Source organism: Epinephelus lanceolatus, chromosome 3 (genome assembly GCF_041903045.1).
Source record: "Epinephelus lanceolatus isolate andai-2023 chromosome 3, ASM4190304v1, whole genome shotgun sequence".
Classification (NCBI taxonomy): domain Eukaryota; kingdom Metazoa; phylum Chordata; class Actinopteri; order Perciformes; family Serranidae; genus Epinephelus; species Epinephelus lanceolatus.
In genome coordinates, this window is record NC_135736.1 from 46,311,532 (window position 1) to 46,337,874 (window position 26,343).

At 40.6% G+C, this 26,343-nt stretch overlaps 1 protein-coding gene across 2 annotated transcripts in view; it reads left to right on the forward strand.

Annotated features, from left to right (window-relative positions):
- The window catches only part of myom2a (myomesin 2a), a 46,753-nt gene extending 21,897 nt beyond the window's left edge, over window positions 1–24,856 (forward strand). Inside the window, exons 14-38 of one of the 2 annotated variants that reach the window (XM_078166478.1) lie at window positions 171–298; window positions 2,335–2,518; window positions 3,747–3,764; window positions 5,062–5,236; window positions 6,802–6,923; window positions 8,459–8,646; window positions 9,014–9,140; window positions 11,187–11,365; window positions 11,508–11,622; window positions 11,924–12,083; window positions 13,769–13,875; window positions 14,000–14,044; window positions 14,142–14,278; window positions 14,651–14,795; window positions 15,457–15,516; window positions 17,074–17,141; window positions 17,232–17,345; window positions 18,054–18,141; window positions 18,245–18,283; window positions 18,860–18,965; window positions 21,198–21,361; window positions 21,526–21,562; window positions 21,655–21,677; window positions 22,013–22,068; window positions 23,090–24,853. In XM_078166478.1, coding sequence (XP_078022604.1) covers window positions 171–298; window positions 2,335–2,518; window positions 3,747–3,764; window positions 5,062–5,236; window positions 6,802–6,923; window positions 8,459–8,646; window positions 9,014–9,140; window positions 11,187–11,365; window positions 11,508–11,622; window positions 11,924–12,083; window positions 13,769–13,875; window positions 14,000–14,044; window positions 14,142–14,278; window positions 14,651–14,795; window positions 15,457–15,516; window positions 17,074–17,141; window positions 17,232–17,345; window positions 18,054–18,141; window positions 18,245–18,283; window positions 18,860–18,965; window positions 21,198–21,361; window positions 21,526–21,562; window positions 21,655–21,677; window positions 22,013–22,068; window positions 23,090–23,623 — 3,119 coding nt within the window. In that variant the 3' untranslated portion in view covers window positions 23,624–24,853. Of the gene's footprint in view, window positions 1–170; window positions 299–2,334; window positions 2,519–3,746; window positions 3,765–5,061; window positions 5,237–6,801; window positions 6,924–8,458; window positions 8,647–9,013; window positions 9,141–11,186; window positions 11,366–11,507; window positions 11,623–11,923; window positions 12,084–13,768; window positions 13,876–13,999; window positions 14,045–14,141; window positions 14,279–14,650; window positions 14,796–15,456; window positions 15,517–17,073; window positions 17,142–17,231; window positions 17,346–18,053; window positions 18,142–18,244; window positions 18,284–18,859; window positions 18,966–21,197; window positions 21,362–21,525; window positions 21,563–21,654; window positions 21,678–22,012; window positions 22,069–23,089 lie in introns of both variants that reach the window. The other variant, XM_033624052.2, reaches the window with a different exon arrangement.
- The last annotated feature ends 1,487 nt before the right edge of the window (window positions 24,857–26,343 follow it).

Here is a 26,343-nt window from a genome sequence, read left to right on the forward strand (position 1 = left end):
AGGAAAAGATGCTGCTGTCAGACAACCAGGGATTTAAACTCCATTTATTAAAATAATATTATGAAATACATTATTCAAAACACTAGTACAAATAAAACATAATGTGGGACTTCTGCAGCAGGTTCTGCTGTTTGAACTTTAGGCCTCAACACCATTCACTCCCAATCTAGGCTACGTAACGATCCCGGGGGAGCCCACCGATGTTCATGCATCGGAGATTTACAAATCATATGTCGTGCTGAGCTGGAAGCCTCCCAGCCCTCGTGGACGGGCGCCGCTGTGGTACGTCATCGAGAAGGTGTGTGGCCATCCGTTTCCATCAGTGTAGCCCACTGTTAAGCTCTGTACTATAGTGAAGAGATAAAGAAGACATTAACCTCTTAAACTTACAGCTTTCCTTATCAGTTCCCTTAACTTTGTTGAAATTTTAATTTAATGTATCTTTTCCCAAACTGCATAACAGCATCACATGCAGCTCTGGTTGTCCCAGCATATCAGTGAAGTGATATGATGTTAAATGTGGATGAAACTTTCAAACCCCAGATTACTTATTCTTTATCAAATGGGGTTATTATACAAATCTTATGCATCATTTGATTCACACTTCCCCACAATTCATCCTGATAAACTGAACCTTTTGAGGTCTCCATTAGAAACACAAGTAGCAAGTGAGTGTTTAGAGATGGACGTACTGCTGAATCCATCAGAGTTTAAGAGGTTACATGTGTTGTTTATGCTCATGTTATATTATAAAAAAATAAACATGAAAGCACTTAAAGCTCACCATGTGTCACTGTTGGGGCTCTACAAAATCAAAAATGGCCAAAAAAGTCCGTCACATGAAGGTCACGTACAGTTTCACAAAGATAACTGACACTTAATCTTAGAAAATAGGTAGATGGCACAAATGATACATCGGCAGGATCAGTAGTACCAGTCAGTATTGGTACAGATGTATTAGTATCTGCATAACTTCTTACAAATGTGCAAACATCATTATGTTTTTCTCTTTGCACATGTAATATATTTTTGTTGTATATGTCTTTAATTTGTAGTTTAGTTTTATTCTGGAGTAAAATGTCATTTTGAAAGTGCACCGCTGGTTTTGTTCTCAAAATCGCATACTAACGTACCGTGTACCACCTACTCACTCAGTATGTTCTGCATACTGCCGACTGAATTAAGGATTAAATTTGCCGCTACCATCAGACTGTTCACACCAAATACTGAAGCAATATGTCTTCTATGCATCACATTATTTTATCGATCATGATGTCACCAATCTGAGGTACTGCTGAATGAAAGCATTTTATTACAAATACGGTTGCAGCGATACCGGATTCAAGGTATACAATGATATATAAGTTGACGGTTATCATACCGTGTACATTTGCTTATCTACAATATTTTTTAAAAATGCAATGGACGGAGAATCTCACCTTTATTTTAGTTATTTTTAAAGGTGAGACTTTTTACACACACTTTAACAAAATGGTTTCAAGTTTCAATTATTGCACTACAACATTTGTTCGACCAATAATAATCCTACGTTTTCATTCCTTTAAGGGTCATTTTGACTGATACTACGATGTATTCTTAAATACTGCGATACAGTGAAATAATATTTTCTGAGACAGTTATCGTACAGTGAAAATCTCATACCATTGCAACCCTAATTACAAATGAAGATTAACATGTCTTCCACTCAGTTTGATATTTCCAGTATTATTTAAAGGCATATTAAAATGATTAAATATTTTAGTGTTAAGTATGTTTTCTACAGTTTGTATATATATATGTGAGTTCTCGTGTTTTTCACATCTGTTGCTGGCTCGTGTCAGAACCATCTGCACAGTAGGCTCATGTCTCATATTTAGACATTCTTGCTAATCAAAAATATATTTGTGCATTTCTCATGTACACAAAATCTACACACAATGCAGTTGGAACTCTCTGCATACTCAATGTTGCATCATACTGAGTACGAATGGTATGACGTGTGTTAGTTTGCGATTTTGAACAGAATTTGTCTTCAGTTTTTTTGTTAAGTCATTCATCTTGCCTCCTTATAGATCCTTATAACAACTCTTTAAATTCAGCCAAGTCTTAGGAATATTTGCCAAAAAATTCAGTGTGATTTAATGTCATTCTGACACACACACTTTATGTTGCTGAGTTACTTTAGTTGGTCAAATAAAAACTAAACTGAGCCCCAACTATGCAACAACACACGACCTCTACCCTGTCAGCCCCACCTTGTGTTTTGTGCTACATTGATGAGGTTATCGCAGATGGCTGTACCTTCTCACGCCCCCCCCCCCGACTCTCCCACAGTGCTTAGCAGGCACTGGAGCATGGCAACGGATCAACACGGCAGTCGAACTGCACTCCCCTCGTTACCCGGTTTTTGATTTGCAAGACGGGCAAAAGTACCAGTTCCGAGTGTATTCGGTCAACATGCATGGTTCCAGCGAGGCGTCCGAGCCCTCTGAGCCCATCCAAAAGGTGGATGAGGATGGTAAGGGCCGGGATCAGTGCAATGACCTTCACACACACTGTGATACAGCAAAGTACAATACACACAAATACACACACAAACACTGACGGATACATATTGATTTCTATTTTAAAGAAGAAAAGAGAGAGCTGATACTTTTATCTGTTATCTAATTATTTATTTATTTATTTTAAGGTTGACAATGACATTTTAGTCCAAAGTTTTCTTGCCTCTCACTGTTGAACTTGTATATAATACACAAGGAAAGGAAAAACTGGGCTGACATTTTTGGCACAAATGACTTGTCCAAAGTGTGTTACACAGATTATATTTTTAAAACAGATAAACTGTGCTGCAGGATTCAACATTTTATGTGTCAATAAGAGAAACAAACAAAATATTCGAGACAAACCTTGATCCAAAGAGATAATTTAAAAAAATGAAAACAGATGATTCTTTTTGATTTCATGTTGGTCTATGTTTCAAATATATTTTGGGTTAGATGCTGTACTTATTTTGTTTTGTTTTTTTCACAACAGAAATTATTGACTAAAATCCATTTTTCAAGGGTAAAATCTACAGTGAGCCCGAAAGAAATGTTGAAATTTTGGGCTGCTTTCAAGTGCAAAATTCAGTCCCAAAACTTGAGATATTAAGTGTCTTTCATAGAGCTTTACATAAGATCTCACCCAGAATTAAGTCCTTTTTTCCCCAGTAATATCTTTATTAATTTTCAAATCCCTTACTGTGGAAACAACTGTGTTCTCATCCAAAGAGGGTTCACAGATTATTGTATCCATGTCATGCTCTCATTGTTTGTGTATCAAACACAAAGACATAGCTTCCATGGAACATACCAGTACAATCAAGTATTAACAGGAGTTCAAATAATTCAACTGCAGAGGGCCACTACATTTACAACTCGCCTGCCAGTCTCATCACAATACTTTCTCCATATACTGTAAAAAGGGACTCCCAAATGATTTCAAGGAGCGATTGTTTCCCTTTGATAATGTATGTCGTCTTTTCCAGAGGTGGAGTTATGGGTTACTCTTTAATCTAATTAATGAACTTTGGTGTAATGGTCTTTTTCCAAAATTGAATCTTCTTAAGGATGGAACGCCTCTAAAACTGCTTTTTGGTATTTGTATAAACACCACAGGAGTTTTTAGGGAACATTCTGCACTGTAAACATGCATGAAGCTCTCACATTGACCTTTTGTTAAAAGTGAATTACTGTATGTTCCAGGTACTGAGCTGCCGCTGGGTATGTACAGTTTAATGGAAACACCTTTTTTAAAGCACTGTCTTCATGCTGCTGTAACATCACACATTAGTTAGCTCGTCCACTGTGTGTGTGTGTGTGTGTGTGTGTGTGTTCTAACCAGGAGCGATCAGTAGAGCACACAGGAAAAATAATACGTGTACAGTACTTTGTGTTGTAGAGAACCAGGCTTTATTATATTTAAGATATTTTTTCTCCATTAAATGTGACCCATCTGATTCTTCTTGTAGTTCAGGTCAGATTTTGTCAGCTTGTATCTCTGCCAGATACAATATGTGCCAAAATATAAAATGCATATACTTGTATTTTCTTATTTTAAACACCCCTCTTTTCCCATAAAACTTTTCACTGATCTTCTTGAAGTCAAGGGTATATAGCAGGGATCCTCAAATTGCTTTGCCCATGGTAAACTTTTGCAAAATGAAAGGCGTCCAGGGGCCAATTAATAGACAAACATTCATAATATTTATCAGTATACAGTATGAAAGGCTTTTATTCAACCTTCCACCATTTGCTGTCCACACTCATCTTTGCCAAGATGCTTTTTTGTCCACTGTGGCACCTTATTGACAGTCAGAGTCAATCAATTTATTTCCATTGTGAATTAGAAAATGATTAGTGGGCCACCTGGCACCCTGTCACGGGCTAGATTTTGCCCACAGGATGTAAATTGAGTATCACTGGTATACAGTATGTGAGGTTTTCAGCTAAAATTCTGTGGAGAGGCCCAGTTAAACCTCTCCGTACTCAAATCTCAGTCACATCCTTCAACTCAAATCCTCTCTAACTTCACATTGTTGTTTCACAGACCCAAAACTTACATAATGTTGTGTTTGTTCACAAAGTGACAGCTCATGTTTTTATTGAAAAGGGCACCTTCCCAGTGTTGGTTGGTTCATGAGTAGCATTTTGCCTTTTTCCAGTTATAATTATTAGCAAATGATGTGAATCGGTACATTGCTGCCAGAAAGTGCAGATGGTAAATATTTGCCAGGTAAAGTCAAGCAATAAATTCCTGTGACTGAATGAGTCTGATGTGGTGTATCATCAATTTTTGCTTTATATCTGCATTCAGATGTTCCTGGATTTCTTCACTGTAGATGATAAATGTTTTGGTTTTTTGTAAATCCACATATAATTTAGAAATGTAACTCTTAAATATTGATCCATTTTTAACACATAAATGAAGGCAAAGAGCGTACCTCTAAATGAAACCATTAATGTTAAATATTGTATCATCACTAGTATCTGATAAAAACTTGTTTCCCCTCCTGAACAGGCGTCCCCTCTGCTCCCGGTAAGGTTACTGCCAGCAGAAACACCAAGTCATCTGTGTTTGTGCAGTGGGAGCCTCCCAAACTTCTGAAAAACCTCATGGGGTACTACATCGATGGCCGTGTCGCTGGATCCAAGGAGTGGTTCCCCTGTAACCACAAACCCTTTAAATGCTGCAGGTGAGTGTTCAGGACTGACAGAGTCCTGCTATGGCTCCAAAGTCAGGGAGGGTTTAAAGGATATTAGATCTCAAGATGTTAAATCCAGAATGGAAAAAAAAACAAGAAACCAAGTCATGGCTCAGAGGTTTTCAAACACATCTATCTATTTTTCTATCATAAATATTTGCTGCATATCTCACATGGGTACAAGTGTCAATGAAGTGATTTGTGGCAGTGCTCTTTATTATTAATTATATTCAGCTTGACATAGCTTTTACATTCTTTGCAACTCAGCCAGTTTGAGCAAAAAGCACATTATGTATTGAATGTAAACTAGTCCATACCCATTGAGTACAGCATACCATACCATGACTTAGTCATACCAAAAACAACACCAACATTGGTCCACAGGGGGAGCCACAGCGATCGGTCACATTTTAGCCATTTTGAAGCATTTTTCTGTTGTTATAGCGCCACCCAGTTGCCAATTAGAGTTAAATTTCTCCAGTCACCTTGAGGCGTCCTGTTCTACATATCTACCAAGTTTAGTAAAAATCCATATAGCGGTTAGGCCTAGAAAAGAAATGAGCTCTCTAGCGCCCCCATTTTGTTTGATGGGGTCAATAATGGAGGGGTCCCCTCAGATTATGTGTGGTCATATGCCTACAAAGTTGCGTGGTGATGGGTGAAACCCTTGAGATGTTATACACCTTTATGTGATGAGCCACGCCCTCCGCAATATTCATTGCCTTATAGAAGCTCAGTTTTAGTAAGTTTTCCAACTTTTGCCAAGAGGGAACTTTAGATATTGGTCCCTAGATTATGTTCACCCAGTTTCATGCAGGTCGCTCAAACTTCCTAGGAAGAGATCCATTTGAAGTGTTTTTCAAAAAATTCAAAATGGCGGAAAATCTATATAAGCGGAAGTTATGGGTTCTTGAGGCAAATGTGTTCCTCATGAGGAGAGGCATCTCTGTGCAAAGTTTCATGTCTCTACGACATACAGGGCATGAGATATGCCCATTCAAAGTTTGCCATTTCAATCGGTTGCTATAGCGCCCCCCTTTGGCCAATTGATGTAATATTGCTTCATTGGCATCCTCCCATGACCCTCTACCACTGTGCCAAATTTCGCATGGATTGACCAAGTCAGTGAGGAGAAAAACATGGAACACACACACACACACAGAGTTTTCGTCATTATATAGTAAGAAGGATACTAAGATACAGCAGCTCCTCGCGAGGAGTCTCCCTTCATCATCAATTGTTAGACAAACCACTCCACCTGTAATTTTATTATCCCCAATGCTCCGCCTGTGAGCCTTAGATAAAGGAATTTTAATGTAAGGCTCTTTAGTCCACCCAAAAGGAACAGTTTTTATTGCATGATACTAATTTAGGACAATAACCATCTGCTTGACTCACCTATAAATATATATAATGTATTAAAATATAATATTTACATAGAAACACCACATACAGGCACAAGAGTAAAGTGCTGTTAGTTCTATTAGACACCAAAAAGATCATAATGGCAGCAAATTTTGATGAAATAATCCAAATGTTTATGAAATGTGTGTCAGGTTTGTGGTTCACGGCCTGATCCCAGGAGAGACCTACACCTTCCGTGTCCAAGCCGTCAACATCTTTGGCCTCAGTGAGGAGTCACAGGAGTCCTCTCCCATCGCTGTGATGCCGACTCTCGGTAAGAGCAACATAATTTTTAATAAATGAAAAGTGCTTTAAAAAATGCTAATAAAGCTGGTAGGTTGTAAAGAAAATGTTGGGTGCAAATTAAAAACTGTTTCAAAAGACGCCGATGAGTATGTTGGTAAAAATGTACCTGAAAACAAAAGGTAATAAGATTACTATCTTGCAATATCATACTCATGTCATTATTCTGTCCAGGCAAAGGGGTGGATTATGGTACGTATGAAATAGTTGATTTTCTCCCACCTGACTTACCCACAGCTCCCACTGTGTCCACTTTCACTCTGCATTATGTGCTTTAATCACAGAATTGCATATTTTCAAAGTCACCATACACAGTAGTAATAGAATACATTGCTTGGTGCCACAAGGATCACAAATAAAACCCACTTGTACTGTTTAAAATTACTGAGCAGTTATTCAGTCAAGGTGCTAAAACCTTCTGTTAGATGTGTTTTTAAATTGCTTCGTGGTGTTGTGGCAGCTTAGATGAATCTAGTTTGAAAAAGCAAATGCGCAAAGGGCACACAAAGCTCACAGTTAAAGCTGGGGTAGGCAGTTTTATTTTGGCGTCATTGTGCAAAAATCCCATAATAATCTTTGAGCATATTGTAATTCAAGTAGACTCAGAGAAAACTAGACTTCTGCACCTCCTCTTGGCTCTGTTTTCAGGCTTTAAAAAATCTAGCCTGTGACAGAAGACTTTGGCCAATCAGAAGTCACTTCAGAGAGAGGGCGTTCCTTTTGGCTATTCTACAAATAAAGATACGTCCCCTCGGTGAAAGCCCGATTGAATGGCGGAGAATCCTGCAGAGACCGTTGGTATCCCAGCATTTGCAACAACTGCCTACACTGCAAAGCAACTCAAAAAAGGAAGATGAGCTTATCAAAAAGAGAGTCTGACAATAAATGAAATAAAACATGTACTGGATGAGCGTTTAGCTTTCTGCTAACAGGAGCTAAAGGCTCACAACTACAGTTCACTTTTATGTAGCTAACGATAGAGCCTCCAATCACAGTGTGTCCTCGGTCTAACTCCCCCGCTGCCACAGACCACCTTGCCATGAGCAGAGTGGGCAGCAGCTCTAGAAACCGACCCTCCTCCGAATCTGCTGCCCACTCTGCTCCCAGTGAAGCAGTCCACAGTGGTGGGGATGATGATGATGAGGTGGCTAGCTAGCTAAGAGAAAGAGCTCAGCAAGGAGGGGCTAAGTGACTGAGCTGTGTGCAGCTCTAGAATGATATAAGATTAAATAAATGAATGTATTGGAAACAGGGTTACTGTATGAAGTGCGTGCATATGCCCATGGTGGCCTGGTGGGAGGGACTCAGGACAGAGATACGAGACCTGCAGGAGTAGGGTGTATATTCTTGTAGTGCTTTTTCCAGATCCCTGCCTACCCCAGCGTTAATGGAAATAATGAAACACAGATGTATTTTCTCATTTAAAATACTGATTACAATTCTGTGTAAGGGTGCCAATGAAGTATCTAAAATGCAAACTAACATTAAATATTCTGTGTGATTCAGCAACTCCCAGCGCTCCCTCTGGCATCACCATGCTGAGCAGTGATGGCTCCTCCATAACTGTGGCTTGGAGGAAACCCAAACACAGCGGCGGCTCCAAGATCAACGCTTACTACGTTGACAAGAGGAACACTGACAGTTTGGCGTGGCAGGAGTGCAACCTGCAGGCCGTCACGGAGAGAATGTGCACGGTGAGTGGCATCAGTCATACTTTACATTATACATTCATAAAACTGGTAGATGTACATTTGTTTAGGGACATTTTAACAAAAACTTTTACAGATCTGATTGTATGTAAGAGTGTTTTCATCAATTATAAGGAAGCATAAATCAGCTGATTGAGTCTGACAGCTTTAGTTCATTTTTAGGTGACAGTTTTTCAGTCCCTTCCTGTCCAGTGAAAACCATATATCTCCAGATGTGTTCATGTTAAATGTTTGTGATAAATTGAAGGATGAAGTGTTTATGCGTTGAGAAAATTCTCTCAGTTATTAACTGAATCTAATAATCACACCTCTCTCTCTCTCTCTCTCTCTCTCTCTCTCTCTGTATCTTCAGGTTGACAATCTGACGGAGGGACAGTTCTACGTGTTCAAGGTCCAGGCTGCCAACATGGCCGGTGTCGGTGTGCCCTCAGAACCCAGCGCCCAGATGAAATGTGAAGCTTGGACTATGGAAGAGCCAGGTGGGAGAACCATCACTGCTTCTTAGACAATACACTGAGCACTGAACACTGACAGCTTTAATGCTGTTAGATAGATGCTGTAGGTGCTATACCGTAGGTCTGCCTGTTGTTGTAATGACTGTCCTGGTTCCTCTGTTTTCAAATGTGAATAATAAGTAAGATTTTTATTTTGAGAAAAAGAAAAATATACCAGAGTAGCTCTAAGTTCCTCGTGTCATACAAAATTACATTTATCGCTTTTTGGTGGGTCTTCAAGTTAATCCAGTGCCCCAGAAACATATTAAGGTTGTTAAAGATAAGAAGATCCCCAATGTGGAAATTCAGGTGTTGCAGAAGCACAAGGACATAATAAGAACAAATGCATAGAGAAAATAAAAAATAAATAATTACAGATTAAAAATAAAGTATATGAGAGCAATTAAAGTCAAAATAATACAGTACATACATTTATATACATATAAATGTGCCATAAGTAAGGTCTAACTGTCTTATGCTGGATATGACAAAGTAATTAATCCAGATCAAGATTGATATTATTGTCCCACAAAGAGGGAAATCTGTCCGGGCTAATCTGGGCTCTGCACTGTGACGGCCCCTCCCTTTACATACTGCAGCCATAAAAATACAACATAGAAATTATACGCCAAACGCAGCAATAGTAAATAAACGTAAAGATAAATAAATAACATTATACGCTAAAAATACTTAAGTGCAAAAGTGCATATCATCAAATCATGTTGAAAAATTTATAGACATAGGTATGAATGAATAGTTTTTGTGGCTGTAGTATTAAGTCCATCCATCCATCCATTTTCATCCGCTTATCCGGGGACGGGTCGGGGGGCAGCAGGCCAAGCAAAGCACCCCAGACGTCCCTATCCCCCAGCAACACTTTCCAGCTCCTCCTAGGGGACCCTGAGGCGTTCCCAGGCCAGATTAGATATATAATCCCTCCAGCGTGTTCTGGGTCTGCCCCGTGGCCTCCTACCAGTGGGACGTGCCCGAGACACCTCTAACCGGAGGTGCCCAGGAGGATCCTGATCAGATGTTGAACCACCTCAACTGACCCCTTTCAACATGAAGGAGCAACGGCTCTACTCCGAGCTCCCTCTGGATGTCCGAGCTCCTCACCCTATCTCTAAGGCCCAGACACCCTACAGAGAAGATTTCGGCCGCTTGTATCCGCCATCTCATTCTTTCGGTCACTACCCAGAGCTCATGACCATAGGTCAGGGTTGGGACGTAGATGGACCAGTAAATCGAAAGCTTTGCCTTACGGCTCAGCTCCCTCTTCACTGCGACGGCCCAGCCTAGTGCCTGCATCGCTGCAGAAGCCACACAACTTCACGCTCCATTTTGACCTCAGTCGTGAACACAACCCCGAGATACTTGAACTCCCTCGCTTGAGGCAGTAGCTCTCCCCCAGCCAGGAGAGGGAAATACACCATTTTCCAGAACCATGGCCTCAGATTTGGAGGTGCTGACTCTCATCCTGACGACTTCACACACGGCTGCAAACCGCCCCAGTGCATGCTGGAGGTCACGGTGTGATGGAACCAACAGAACCACATGAGATGATGAACTATATCTATAATGAACGGGCGTTTTGTTTATGTTCTGATCAGCTGGTTTATTTGACTTTGTTGTGAAAGTGTGACTTTACTTTTCAGACAAACAGAAGTGTTGGAGATCAGTTGGTGCCAGTTGCTAAAAGACAATGATAACGATGTTCTGATTCCATTTAAGGCACTTGAAGTCAAAATGACATGAGACAGAACACTGCTGGAGCTAACCAAATTTCAGAAAATGCAGGTTTTCAATGAACGTACAAAAACAGACTACAAGGCAACTTCTTGTTATTTGCAGTTCATACACAGAGGCTTTAAAAAGCTTTATTCATTAAGGTGAGGTCACTTTTAATTTTCTCAGAACTGAAATCAGGAAAAGAAAGTCAGGTTAATGAATAATCTGTATCACAGCAGCCACACCACAGCCAAGACAGTCTTAGTCCTGCTCATCTTTTAATTTTTTGAATCTTACCTCCAGGCCCAGCCTACGACCTGCAATTCAGTGAGGTCAGAGGTCACTCCCTGGTCCTCCTGTGGAAGGCTCCAGTCTACACCGGAGCAGGTCCAGTCACTGGATACTTGGTGGACATGGCCAAGAAGGGCTCAACAGAGTTTGTTTCTCTGACTCAGGAAGCTGTGAGCCACCTTTACCTGCAGGTAGGACACAGTCTGTCCCACTAGAATTAAAGCATAGAGAAGTTTTAATAGCAATGAGGTTGGTAAACTGAATATTTGAATTAGAAGCTTGAATTAAGGTCGTGTCACTCTGTACATGTAATGTTTCCATGGTGTCCTGCAGGTGACCAGTCTGGTGGAAGGTGAAACCTACGTGTTCAGAGTTCGTTCTGTCAACTCAAAGGGTATTGGAAAACCTTCCGAGGTGTCTGAGCCGGTCTGTGCCAGAGCTCTTCCAGGTAACGACAACTTAAGACTGCTCAACTTCTACTGATTGCTTCTGTGTCACATGTTTTATACTAAGCACAGAATACCTGTTAACGTGTCAGGAGGGTTGGTAATCGGACTCTGACATTGTTCCAGCTCAACGAACGCGAATAGTCTTTTAGCAGATATGAATGTAACTGCCAATCTATGACAGTGACCCATTTGAAATACCCAAATTACATCACCATACGTCCTTGTTGAACGTGGACCTGAGTTTCATATTTCCGGTTTTCTGTGTAATTTCTCAAACAAATACGATTTTCATGCTCACAGGCACTAAGGAGATTGTGGCCGGCGTGGACGAGGAGACCGGAGACATCTTCCTGTCTCTGGAGGCCTGTGAGATCAGTGAGATGTCCAAGTTCGTGTGGTCGAAGAACTACAAAGACATCGGCGACTGCCCCAGGGTCGCCGTCACAGCGAAGGGCAGAACGTAAGCTCCCTGTAACCCTCGACACGTCACAGGCGCTTCAGGCGGAGCACAGAGGTCACAGAGGGAACGATAATCTTAAAGAAAAAGTTACTGCACAGAGGAACTCGTAAATACAGCAGAGCAAACAGTGTGTTCCCCCTCAAGGCTTCCTGTGGTTTGCTCTCTGTCAGTGTGTCCTCACTGAGCTCACAGTGGTAACGTGCCACTGAACAGGATCATGTCCGTCTGTTTCCTGTTGTCAGCGCTCACAGCCAAATAAGTAGTCATAAGTTTAAGACACGCCATGTTGTTTGCTCTCAAGTGATGTTTAATATCTGAACTCCAGACATTTTTTTTTGTATTCAACCACAACAGAATAACATCATAGTTTGAAAATATCATCAGAATTTGGAAAAATTGCAGCGACTGAATAAAGGTGCCGAGCTCGTTAATTTATCAGAACAGTTTGCAAAGATGTGTAATGCTTTATTTTACAAGTCCTGTAGATGTTTCCTGGAAAGAACGATGTAATTTGGTACTAATTACAGGAAAATTAGAGACTGTTGTTTAGTTTAGTTGTGTTGAGTTTGAAAAGAGTGATTTTTCAGAGGCGTTTACTTGAAAGAACTTTCCATTTAAAAAATGATGGTTATTAATTTAATTTTGAAAACTTTTTCCCCTTTAAATTAAATTGATTGTTTTCATGCCAGCTAGTGGTGCACTTAGTGCCATTTTGAGATACTTTTCTTTCTTGAGTATTTTCATCTTCCAATACTACTATAATATCCTTTATAATACTGAACACCTCAAAACAAAATATTGTGCTTTTCACTTCAATACATTTACTACTCACTAATTTGAGAACCGTAGGTACTAATTATTTTGCACATTAATTATACCAAATAAAATCAACAAATACTTTCTGATGTATTTTTTAAACGACTCAGCAGTATATCAAGTAATGAAAATGAGTGTTGTCTCAAATCAAACACGGCCGTTGTGCACTCACCGGAAATGACGACCGCAGCTGTTAGCTAGTTAGCAAACTAGCATTAGCATTCGCGTTATCGTTCGCGGTACCAAATCATTACAGACTGCTGATTTAACCCAATGAACATACTGCTGGCTTATACCTGACGACATTATAGTGGTGCTTAGTGCAAAAAACACATGTATATTTGTACAATGCAGCGGCGTTCACGGTCGCACTGTCCTCGGCCGCTATTTCCAGTTTGAAAAGTGGTCCCTCCCCTTCCGCTACGTAGCCAAGATGGCGACCATTGAGGGCGAGAAGTGAGACATTTTTGAGTGCACCATCTGGGTACTCACAGTACACTGCATTTTTCCATACTTCTCAGTGTGAACACACTTATGCACTGAAAATATTAAGTGTAAGTACAGAAGTACGCGATTTGAGACGTTAGTTTAGCATTTAATGAGAATTAACTGACTGTAAGTGTACAAACTGAACACACAGTGTACAATTCAAAACTACATTTTTAGGAAACCTCTTTTTAAAAAGACTGGAAAATAGAAGGGAAATTACAGATGATAAAGCACCCTAAAATAAGACAAAGTGTAAGCTGCAGTTAAATACTTTGTCTCAAACAAAATGTTTTAATATCATAACATTTTAAGTATGCTTTACACTAGACTACAGTAAGAAAACACTGCAAACTTTAATAGTTGCTGTGTTTGTTTCTCAGCTCCAGACTGACTTTCACCAACCCCGATAAAGATGATCTGGGTAAATACTCCGTGGTCGTCACTGACACAGATGGAGTCTCTTCCAGCCACACTTTGACTGAGGACGGTAGGTCTTTTTACTTACAGACTAAATGTAATGAACAGCGAGCAGTTTTTTCAGTCCTTCTCATTAGGCTTTGTTGTTGTGGTCTGTTCGTTGCTCACATTGTTGTCTTGAATCCGTTCTGCAGCCCTGAACACCATGCTTGAGCTCAGCTACGCCATCAGACATCCAAGTGAGTATTTTGCAGTAGCAGCAGACCTCCTGTATCAGTTAAATTAACACCGCTCCCTAAGGATTCTAAACTCTGTGTGTCTTTTGTTTCTGTGCAGCTGTTCCTCTGAAACACGGTCTGAACTATGAGATTTTGGAGAAGGGTCACGTGCGCTTCTGGGTGCAGGCCGTCAAACTGTCCTCCTCTGTATCCTACAGGTTCATTGTTAACGACAAGGAGGTCACAAGTGGGGAGGTAAGGCTTCTTCAACATTCATATCAACTTTGTTGTACTTAAAGGGTAAATTCTGTATTTTTCAGTTTGGATTTTCACATGTTTTTGTGTCTAAGTGACTAATGAAGACAACAATTTTTGAAATTAGTCCAGTGTTTAGTGAGAGTCCTGCAACTGGCAGCACTTCATTCAAAGTCGACAAAATAAATCTCATAAAAACCATCTTGGTTTGTCTTTCTGCTGTTCCAACAATTACCAGCTTTAGTTTGGTTAAAACAAACCCTTAATTCACCCAGTTATGTATGAAAGTATGCTGGCTCTGTACAAACTAAAATGACTTTTTCCCCTCTCTGTGTATTGCAATTGTAAATATTTACCTTGTTTTCTTCTCAGGGGGTTAAGATTAGTCACGATGTGGCCACAGGAATCATCCAGATGACGGTGGATACGTTCACCAGAGCCAACGAGGGCACTTACACCGTCCAGATCCACGACGGCAAGGCCAAAACCCAGAGCTCTCTGGTTCTGGTGGGAGACGGTGAGGCTTTCTTCACCCTCACATAACTGTCAAAAATTAGCTGATTAGTTTTAAGCGTGCAGTTTTTTTTTTATCAGATCGACATCATGGTACAGATTATTACAATGTGACAAAGGAGGAGCAGTGTGAGACAGGTTTATCTATGATGTATACAGTTATTAAGACAAATGTGTGTGTTTTATTGTGTTTTTTAGATCCAGATTCATTTAAATGTTAATATATATTAATTATTTTATAGAAGTAGCTTAATGACATTCAGAGAAATGATATTCCCTGAGTAAATGCATGTTTTCTGGTGGTTCTTCTTCTAGCACACAAAGGTTCTCTTAAACCAAACCATTGTTAGCCTACAGTATAAGACTATATAAGCACTTGTCGAAGGGGCAGCATCAAGAGAAGTAGATAAACCAGGCAAACTTCAGAGATCTTTCAGTCTGAGAAAAATAAAAAATCTTGGGGCCAAAACAAAATACTTAAAAATTCTGGGAATAAAATAAGTTAGAATCAAAGATTGTAAATATTGGCTCATGGTTGCATCACCAAGATGCTGTAGCAGCTCTTTTCAGTCCTCATTTGGTGTACTGTTGTTGTCTCTAAATCATTTGGCAAAATCAGAATGTAACATTCTTGATTGTGACACCGTTGTGTTTTCCTGTTTCAGTGTTCAAAGTTGCTCTGAGGGAGGCCGAGTTTCAGAGGAAAGAGCACATCAGGAAGCAAGGTACCAACACACATAATAACCTGGAAACACTCAGGGACCAATCTACAAAGAATGGAATGTGGCCGCTGACAGCAAATAAATTGCAGATCATTTCCAAATACGATCTGCTTTGTCGTAGGGTTCAGTTCACAAAAGATATTGCGCTAATGATAGTACAAATGTGCCCATAAAGGTTTGCAGCTCAACACAATTTGCCCACTTTTTGCCTGATTGCAGTTATCCACATGGCATGACCAACGAGGTGCAGAGACATATACCTCAAATGTTCAGGCAAGGAATTTCAATGTGACAGAGAGAAACAGTAGCTGGGATTCAATATCCCAGTCTGCCAGTCAGTACGTTTACATGACACTTGAAAAAAACGAATTATTGCCTTAATGCGAATATAACTGGACAACTGAAGTGCATGTAAATGCGTTACTCCGACTAATATTGGAGTTCTCCAACTCCGATTAAGAGACCCAGATAATGCGATTGGAATTTGAGTTTCTCCGGCATGTATACGCCTTAATCAGAGTTAAACTAGACAATGCATGTGCGTATGCTCCACACCCCCTGCGCTGGCGTATGACCCCGGAACAGACAAGACATGCTATTGTTGTAGCCCTCCAACAGCATACGGCGTTCTTGTCTGCCTCTCGAAATCACCATGACCACGAGGAATAGCGTGCACCTTATCTGCACAATCAGTAATGCGTACATTACATACGAGATGAACAAAGCTGTACGATTATCCATCTTGCTGTTGTTCGAAAATGCCGGTCTGCCGGTCTGCCGCCTGACTCCAGTAGTTTAGTTGTTTAGTGTACGCAAAAGCCGTGCAGTCCTTTTGTGGATTCTCCAGTCATTGTGCAACAGATGCAACAAACTACACACACAAAAGCTCTTAGTTCGTTCTTAGCAGGATAACTCAAAATACTGTTAGAGGATGTCCATGACATCTGGTGTGAAATTAAGCCACAAGCAGATGCAGGGTTTTTTTTAAAGATTGGCAGAGGACATTTTTGGTCTGGTCTTATCATTTTTGTTTATTTTAATGCAGACCCAAATGTATATTAGAATTATTAAAGTAAATATTTATATGGTTTAAAACAGGCATATCCGAAGTCAAGCCCCGGGGGCCAATTGTAACGGCCCTCAGCTTGACTTTCGAAATATTTTGCCGCACAATATTGATTAATCAAGCAAGATCACTTTGCATTTATTGTCCTTCACCTCACAATGGCAGGACTATCATACAAAGCGCAAAGTCGACAGCATGGGCCGCTGCTTTTAGGTGCAGTGAAAAGTTGAATACATTTTTATTTAAATTTTAAGTTGACGTGAGAAGCAGCAGGCCCTCAGGTATTGTGGCACCCATTCAAAAAAGTCTGGAGAGGAGGATTGTACAGCACTGGACGAGTGCTTTGTATTTTAATTTCATTCACTGTTGCTCTTTATTTTCTGCAACTGATTCAGTTCACTTTTATTTGTATAGCCCAATATCACCAATCACAATTTGCTTCAGAGGTTTTTAAATAAAATCCAAATTTTTATGATTCCACTTTGTCGTTTTAGGTCCACATTTCTCTGAGTATCTGTACTTCACCGTCACTGATGATTGTCATGTCATGCTGGCCTGCAAGGTAACAATCAAATCACCTGCTCTTTCACCTTTCTTATCACTTCTTGTTCTCTTAGTAAAGCTAAATCATGTGTGTTTGTTTGTTTGTTAGGTGGCCAATGTGAAGAAGGAGACGTCTTTCCATTGGTACAAAGAGGATGAGGAGATTGTTCCAGAAACTCCTCCCAATGTCATGTCCGGAGCCTGCGCTCTCCCCATCCCTCTGGTAACAACCACAACTTCCACGCCAAAATACATTTATTCTCACTGTACTTTGATTTTTTTTTTTTTTTACTTTGATTAGATGCTAAATTGCATGTTGTTATATCAGAACTTAAAATCTTAAAATTATTTTTTTTTAAATCATCCATTAGGTGCTGGAAGGAAGCTTCTTGACTCTACGTGTTTATTGGTTTCCACACAAATATTCATTATAACGGACTCATGATTGTGGGTCAAAGCAATAATCTAACTGAACATTTGCATTCGATATAGCCAATTGTAGTTGATTTGCATTTAATAAAAAGTGTCAAAAAAAGTCGGGCAATTTCACGAAGTTTTACAAATTAATAAAACTAAGCTCTGTTGCTCAAAGGTAGTAAATGTTGTGGTTAAAGCTTTAACTCAACAGATGATGCTGTTTGTTCACCTGAAATGCTTACAAAATAAACAGTATATGCAATAAATAAATCTACATTCCATAGAATAAAAAAATCCAGTAAAAATAAAAGTTAAATTTATGATAAAGGAATCAGCTGCTGTCTCTCTACTGTGTTTGCAAAAAATATTAAACATGAAGCACAAAAACAAAACCCCATCTTACTTATTTATGAAGGTTTATATTTACTTGAGAGTTTTTGTGTGTTTAAAAATATACAGATTCTTTTTTAATATTACTGCTGCCTGCTGATAAAATAATCCGTGTTTTTTCCAGTTCTCCAGAAAAGATCAAGGCATCTACAAGGCTGTGCTCGGCGATGACAGAGGAAAGGACACATCTACGTTTGACATCTCAGGCAAAAGTACGTTCTCATTGGTCAGATGCAGGTCACTTACTTTGGTGTTTATTATTCTTATAATAAAGCTGTTATAATGTGTTTTGTGTCTTTCCATCTGTATTTGCAGTGTTTGACGACATTATCAACGCCCTCGCCCAGATTGCTGGTGAGTCTGATCAGCTGATTTACATCTACATCTCTTTGTGTCTTTGCGTTGTTCAGTGTGTATGACAGGATGTAATGAGTGTGTTCTGCTAGCTTGTTTATGGTGCACAGTAACCATGCAAATGTCATTACTAAAGACATTTACTGGAGTTTATCCTCAGGATTTACAATGAATCCAGCTCTTCCTCGCTGCTACATGCACCTCCAAGTTGATTTAGCCTGAAGGTCTCAATGTCTCCTCTCCCAAAAAATTAGATTTAACCTTTAAACAAGGAATGAAAGACAGCCTGAGGGAATCTTTGCAAACTATTTGAGAAGCCATCTGTACAGTGTTGTGATCGGCTTCTTCTGGGGTAGAAGTGCTTGGCAAAAAAAACTTGAAAGTAGAAACAGAGGGGCAGAAACTCTCCAGAATCAACTGGAAAAAGGTGTGCACAAAACCCCTCCTATACAAAATCATTGCAACATAACTTTAGTACATAGTGTATACTTAAAAGTTGTGCACACTTGCACAGAACACATCTTTAGCTTCCGTTGATTTCCTCTGACTGTGTTTATTTGTGTTTGTTGCCATCAGGTGCGTCTGCCTCTGAGCTGGTGATTCAGTGCACACCAGAGGGCATCAGGCTGCAGTGCTACATGAACTACTACACAGAGGAGATGAAGACCATCTGGAAACACAAGTAAAGTTTAATTAAATGTTTTGTTTGACTCTGCCTAGCACGTCACAAGTGTACAGGATATTGATCTAATATTTACATTTACAGCTGAGACGTAACATCAGTTTGCCAGCTGTCTAACTCTGTTTTGTGTTTGTGCATTTTGACAGAGTAGTGTTGTCTCAAATCAAACACAGCTGCTGGCAGCTTTTCTTCTTCTGCTCGGCAAATTGCAACCAAACATCCATAAACACCAAACGCAACTTAAGTCCACAGATCACAAAGCTTACACCACAACACATGTAACATCAATGCCTGATGATGAAATATGCGACTGTTATGGCCCCGAGACACCAAACTGGCTTCAGAGAGCTAGCTGCAACGAAAGCTCCCTGTGTCTCAATCAAACAGCTGCATATGAACACACAGCATGACTACAGCCAACCTCCAACCAACATGTACATTCTGCACCTAAGGGGAAATATCTCCACTCTGTCTGTAGTCTGTATTTGTCATTCAAAAAGAGACAGTAGTTAGCCAGTTAGCACATTAACAACACAGTATAATGTTGAACTGCTGAAGAGCACAAGAAAGAAATGACAAATAATCTTACCTAATGGAACAAGTTTGTTTTGGTCTCTCTCCCTCTTGACTTTAGCTTTGTTTACTTTCCTCACTTCAGTTTTTTCTTGCTGAACTGCCAGTCAGAGTGCAGTCTTTTATCGACGGGCTCCGCCATGGCTAACGTCCATTCAACATTCTCAATCGACCCAAAATAAATCAACAGGGGGGCAAGGGGGTCGGACACACCACACCAACTGGGGCAACAGACACTCACTGATGGCCCAACATTGACTGACAGCTAACTGTCGGTTTGGTGTGTCAGGACCTTTAGATAGCTCGCAAGCTAATCTTAGCACTTGCGTTCGTGGTATTACAGAATCAACCCAATAAACAAACTGATGGCTTCTATCCAACGAAAGCATTGTGATGGTGAAAAATGTGTACCATGCTTTGGTGTTCAACATGGTAGCCTCCTCCTCAGCTGCCATGTCATTATTTGAAATGTGTTTTTGGTCCCGCCCTTTCCAGTACTTCTCGGTGTGAACGCACGTATGCACTCAAAATAGCAAGTATAAGTACAGAGGTATCAGATTTGTGACTCAGCAACACACACACACACTGTACAGCACAGTACTGTGCATGGTACACTCCCTGAGATGCTGTACATACTTGCAGTATTTCCAACCTTTAATTGACACTGAATCACATTAAACAATAATATTAATATACGTCGTTCTGGCTGCTCAACGATCAAAGGGCGTTTTTTTTCTGTCAGCTGTCAAAAGCAACACACCTCAGCTGATTTATTATGTAATGGTTTTTGTTTAGGAAATGTAGTGCTGCCTAAATAAGCTGCAGTACAAACAGTTTACTAAGAAATCTGCTATTCTACATTCATTTTCCTCTGCACACCTTTGACAGCTTACGTTACTTTTCAGATGACCATGTATCTGTGATGTTAAATGTTTGTGATAAACTGAAGGATGTACTGTTCCTTTATGTGTTGAGAAAATTCTCCTTCTACTTTAAGACCCAGTGAAATGAAAATGACAGTTCCCGTCCTCCTTCATCTCTCGTTACGTGCCAAATATGTACCAAAAAATCAGTGACAGAGTATTTTTACCACAAAATCTCTGTCTGCTCTCTTATAGTAAAATGGTTTCAAATGTCTGATGTCTCATCCTGCACTCAGGGGCAAATGTTTATCGAATCAAATGAGACTTTGGACAACTCAATAGCCTCACTGGTCATTTAAAACCATAGACTGTATAAAAAACCATAGACGTAGTCACCGTGATGTCCCCCACTGGTTTCTGAGGAGCGGGTCTGAAGCTCAAAGTAGGCAACTCTGGCTGTCGCCATCTTGGCAGTGCCTGACTCCGCCCAACTCCTGGCCAATCAAAAATGGGCAAAGAGGCGGGCCAAATGAAGCCTGGTTGCTTAAACACGCCCGCCTCGCTCGAAGCTGCTAATTTAGCTAAGGCTAACAAGCTATGCTACTTTGGCTAGCCCTGTGGTGTTGGCTGCTCCCGCTTGGTGCCAGCTCCCTCACAAAACAAAATATCCAAAAGGCACAAACACGGCTGAGAGGTCAGGTTCAATGACTTGTGAAGTAGCTGAGATGATTTCACACTGTGGTATTAGCACTTTTACTTAAGTAACGTATCTGAATTATTCTTCCACTGCCTGCAGGGAGAGTAAGATTGCCTCCTCTGAGAAGATGAGGATTGGAGGCACAGCTGAGATGGCCTGGATGCAGATCTGTGACCCGTCTGACAAGGAGAAGGGTAAATACTCCATCGAGATCTCAGACGGCGTGCAGACTCACACCAGAACCTTCGACCTCTCCGGACAAGGTAAAGAGTATTTTCATTTTACTCTGTAGTCAACATTTTCCCTTTCTTGATTTGTTTTGATGTTTTCTAAGTTATTTATGTATTTGTATTTTACTTTTTGTTACTGTGTAACTATAAAACTTTCTGTGCAAAGTAAAGTCATGAGCTTATTTTTCTTTTTGCAGCATACACCGATGCATATGAGGAGTACCTAAGACTTAAGTAAGTTATTTGACAAACACTAGTTTGTTGACATGTGTCTTTAAACTGTATCCAGATCATGTTAATCATCATGATATTCTTTTATCTTTCAGGGCAGCTGCATTTGCTGAGAAGAGTGAGTATATGATTATTTATTATCCTGCTAGTGCTACAGAGAGAGAGTTTATTTCTTTAGACACTTACATTTTTAATTAAAGGGGTGAATTTACAGTTTAAATACAGTTTATATTTTGTAGTTTACTGTTGAATTGCGTCATGATGTTTTTAAAGACTCCTCAAGTGACATTCTGAGCATTTTCAGAAGTCTTTTCCATTCAAAGTACAAATTAACATTAAATTTCATAGTCCTTTACATTCCTCCTCTTTTTCCTGCTGTACATCTCCACCGTGTTACACTTTCTTTTTTCTGGTTAGTACAGAAGTAACACACATTTTATTTCCTCCCCTCAGACCGTGGCAGAGTGATCGGGGGCCTGCCTGATGTGGTCACTATTATGGAAGAGAAGGTGAGGATGTTAAACGTGTCAATAATATATAAACTGACACTGTTACACATTCATTTTGTTTAGGGGTTTTGTTCACAAGCCAGCAGTAATAAAGAAGTCGAGGTGCTGTACCTGCCTGGCAGCATTCCTGTATGAAGCAAGGGCTGGAACAAAATGTGAAACGTTAAAATAAGATCTATGGGCTGTCGCTTGCTTTTATTTGTTATCTGGTCGTGCAGATAGTTGAGGCTTTATGTGATTCTGTCACCTCAGTACAGTGGAACTGAATGGAATTTTGTTTGTGCAGCTAAAAGACTGAAAAACAGCATTTATAAAGGTGAGCAGCAGTGACTCTGTATAAAAACAGCATCTGTTACAGCAGCTGTCATGGAGAAAAATCTGAACCAGTTATAGGACTTTTTGTCTGTGTTAGTATAAAAAAAGGCAACAAATCTTATATTTAATTTTATTTGCCTTGATAGAAAGTTGTAAAACCCAACTCAGTGTCCACTTATCAGACTGTTTCTGAAGCAAACTGCTCTTTCCAAGGACGAGAATGAACTTTTCTGCTCATCTGTTGAATGATTTGAGTGTCACAAATGAAATGCCCTTCACTGCATTGATTCACAGATTATTTTCATTTTTATAATTTAATTTTTTACGTAAGATTAACCAGTAATTTACAGGAAAAAGAAGACATATAAATCTTACAAGCCCTTGGGGGGGTCCCCATCCCTAGGCTGGGAACCAGTGCTCGAGGGATTAGTGGGTTTTCTGTAGTTTAGTCTGAAGCTGTAGCTGATAACTTTTATGAACATAACTTTTTATCATATTTGCTGGAACTGTCACTACATCCACACAGTAGTACGTGAGACGGATAATCTGTCTGCTGTGTGGATATAGTGACACTTTAAGCAAATACAACAAAACCTTATTTTCATGCAGAAAGCACCTGTGGGGCTTTTAAGGGGTTTTTAGTGCAGTATTTAAACAAGCCTACATGAATAAACTTTGACTTGATTTGACTCTCGACCCTCTCCAGTCTCTGAGCCTGACCTGCACCGTGTGGGGCGAGCCGACCCCTGAGGTCACCTGGTTCAAGAATGAGCAGGAGGTCGCCTCCACCGAGCACACCAGGGTCACATTCGATGGCGGCAAGTTCGCCAGCCTCGTCATCAACAAAGTCACTCCCGAAGACTCCGGCAAGTACAGCATCAACGTACGGAACAAGTACGGCGGCGAGTTCGTCGAGATCACCGTCAGCGTCTACAGGCATGGTGAGCAGATCCCCGAGGCCAAGCTGGGACAGCCCAAATCGGCTGTTGCCACACCTGCTGCTACACCTGCAGCCACGCCTGTGCCCAAGTCCCCAGCTCCCCCTTCCAAGACCCCAACCCCCACCCCTAAGGCCCAGACCCCAGCATCTATGAAGAGCCCGACTCCAGCCTCTACCCCTGCTTCCACCCCAGTCCCCAAATCACCAACCCCAACCCCAAAGTCCCCGACTCCTTCTCGCGGCGCCAAGTCGCCCACCCCACCTAGATTCATGAAGTCTCCAACCCCACCAAGGAAGTAAACCACGGTGGTGACGTCTGAGGGGAAACGATTTCTGTTAGCAACGCTGATTTATAGCATGAGTGTGAAACCACGAGGCGTTAAAGTTTATTAGATGTAGTCGCTGTTTAAAGTCCCATTATCTGAACTTCTGGACGACAACTTACACAGAACAGGCTTCTAACCCGTGTCGAGATTCTTTGCGTTCCAGCGTTCTCTATAATTTCTGACAACATGTTGCAGGATATATAGAGATGCAAAAGAGGGACTTTTACAGCAGCTTCTATCATGCAGTACATTTCCTTTTCAGTTTCATATCTTTCCGCTGTGCTTTTAACACAGACAGGAAACAGGCACAATAACTACAAAAAAAAAAAAAAAAGGCCGATATTTCTGTTCACTCTTTGAAAAGCTGCACCTTCCACTGTGAAACGTTGGTGGAACGCCTGTATACATTTATTTTGTTGATGTTAAAGTATAGTTCCTGTTTCTTATAACTTTGGTCACGATTACGCAGCCTTGCTTCTGTCAGTGACGTCACTGAAAAGAGGGCGTACAGGTGAAGAAACGAGACATCACACGAAAGAAAAAAGCTCGACAGGTTAGACAAACTTAAATGGAAGAGAAAACCAGGGCAAACAGTGAGATTATCACTCAAACTGTCGTCGTAAAGGTCCGTCACAGTGTACAGACTGACCTTCTGGTTCAACATGCTCATTGTAGTTGTGCGCACACAGTTTCCTGTACGGTGAAGGATTATTAACGACATTTCAGGGGTAATAACGTCTGAGTTTTACCTGATCGTGTGTCTTCCTCCCTCTAGCGATGTCACCATGTTTCCTTGATTTTATCAGTTTACCTGCTGAGTGTGAAGTTATCATAACCAGTAATAAGAAGACCAAACTGTGGGAATTACACCAAAGTTCTTATAAGCTGGAATTAGCCTTTAACCTGGATGACCTGGGAGTTTGCAGGTACAGAGCTGGTGTATGTTGTCAGCACCTGGGCGGGACATTATCACCACATACCAGAATATTTTTTTGTTTTTGCTCTGGGGTGATGAAGGTTTCCCCTTTTATCATACTTCAGTCCCAGGTAGCTCATCGTAAAGAAGCCAGTTAGTGATCCTGTGAATGAAAGTATTCACTTCCTACCCTGGTGTCTGTGCCAGAGAGGTCTGTCTGTCTGTCTGTCTGTCTGTGACATGTTGTGTTTCCCCCTGCTGCTTTGTGATGGCAATAAACTTTACTCATCAGCCTCCTTCTCATGTCTTTGTGATTGATCTCCTCTCTGTCTCAGCTACACAACTGTTGAAATGTTTGTAAGCAGCTGTTAGATTTATGTTTTCCTTCTTTCCTTTAATAATGGCTATTTTAACAGAGTAAAAAACAGTATAATTCATATACATATGAAATAGTTTGGGCCCCAAGAGAAGAATGAAATGATTCAAACTTCCATTTAATTGATGACCCCCCATTGTTGCTTGAACTTGGATTTTGAATTTGTTTTCCAGTCCAAAAAAGTGTCAGTAACCCTTTATCATCATTAAACCACAAAGGTTCAACTTGTCTCTAAACATTAATGTAGTCCATTTGTCACTGGGCTCTCTGCAGTCCACTCAGCGGTCAGATTGAAGAGGTTTAAACTGATTTGTCAGTCCTAGTACGTCCAGCTGACATTCCAACAGCGCTATCTCTAAACTGATCTGATTGTGTTGTGAAGTTTGAGGAAGAGCTTTGCTGCTCTTCAAATGTGTTAATTCAAACTTCTTATAGGCAATATTGTGCTCTTTACACTGAAACAGGAACCTCTTCTTTTTTTTAACTGTTCACACGTTGATGCGGAGCGTCCAGTTTCTTCGACCAACAGCTGGTGATTTCTTCTTTCCTTATTCAGCTGTTGCTCAGAGGGATCTTTGTTTCTTTTCAGTCAGGTTGAACTATTGTACAGGGTTTTCTTCTTCATGTACAAAACTCCTCATATAAAATAAAATCTATTTGTAAAGAGAACATTCTTCAACTTTAAAACACAGAAGACCTTTCAGACACATTGAGTCTGACTGTACCTAATCAAGCTTTTGTGGCAGGAGATTACGAACTTTTGAACCGACCCAATCCTCAGAGTAAATGTTGGCATTGTACCTGCATACCACGGATACGTTACATTTGTACATTATTATGTCGCCGAAGCGTTGAAAGATTGTATTTTAGCAATGCTGTGTTAACGTGTGGTTAGTTGGGGAACTGCCCACTGGTTCGACATCCCATTGTTCCGACCATATTAAACTCATTGTTCCGAAGTCCGTTCCGAAATCATCATGATGCCCTGTGGTTAAGGTCTGGTTAGGTTTAGGCACAAAAACCACTTGGTTAGGGTCAGGAAAAGATCATGGTGTGGGTTAAAATGAAAAAGAAAGTGACAAACTCATAAGCCGTGAGCCTGCTCCGCCTCAAGCCGGTCGCAGCGCACCATACGCCCGCCGCGAGCCGTTCAGCACCGCGGACAGTCGGACTAATGGGATGTCGAACCAATGACATGGACCCGGTTAGTTGTAGGCGCCAACACGTTTAAGAAACGGTCAGGTTTTGGTTTAAAATAGTGTCCTCAAAAGGGATAGTTTGGGGGCACTACCCAGCTGGAAACGCAGCAATGTCTTGGTGAAAAACAATCACTTAGCGTAGCACTCTCGCAGCAGTAAACACAGTGATGGCTTGGTAAAAACCTACAGCTTTCCGTCGCACT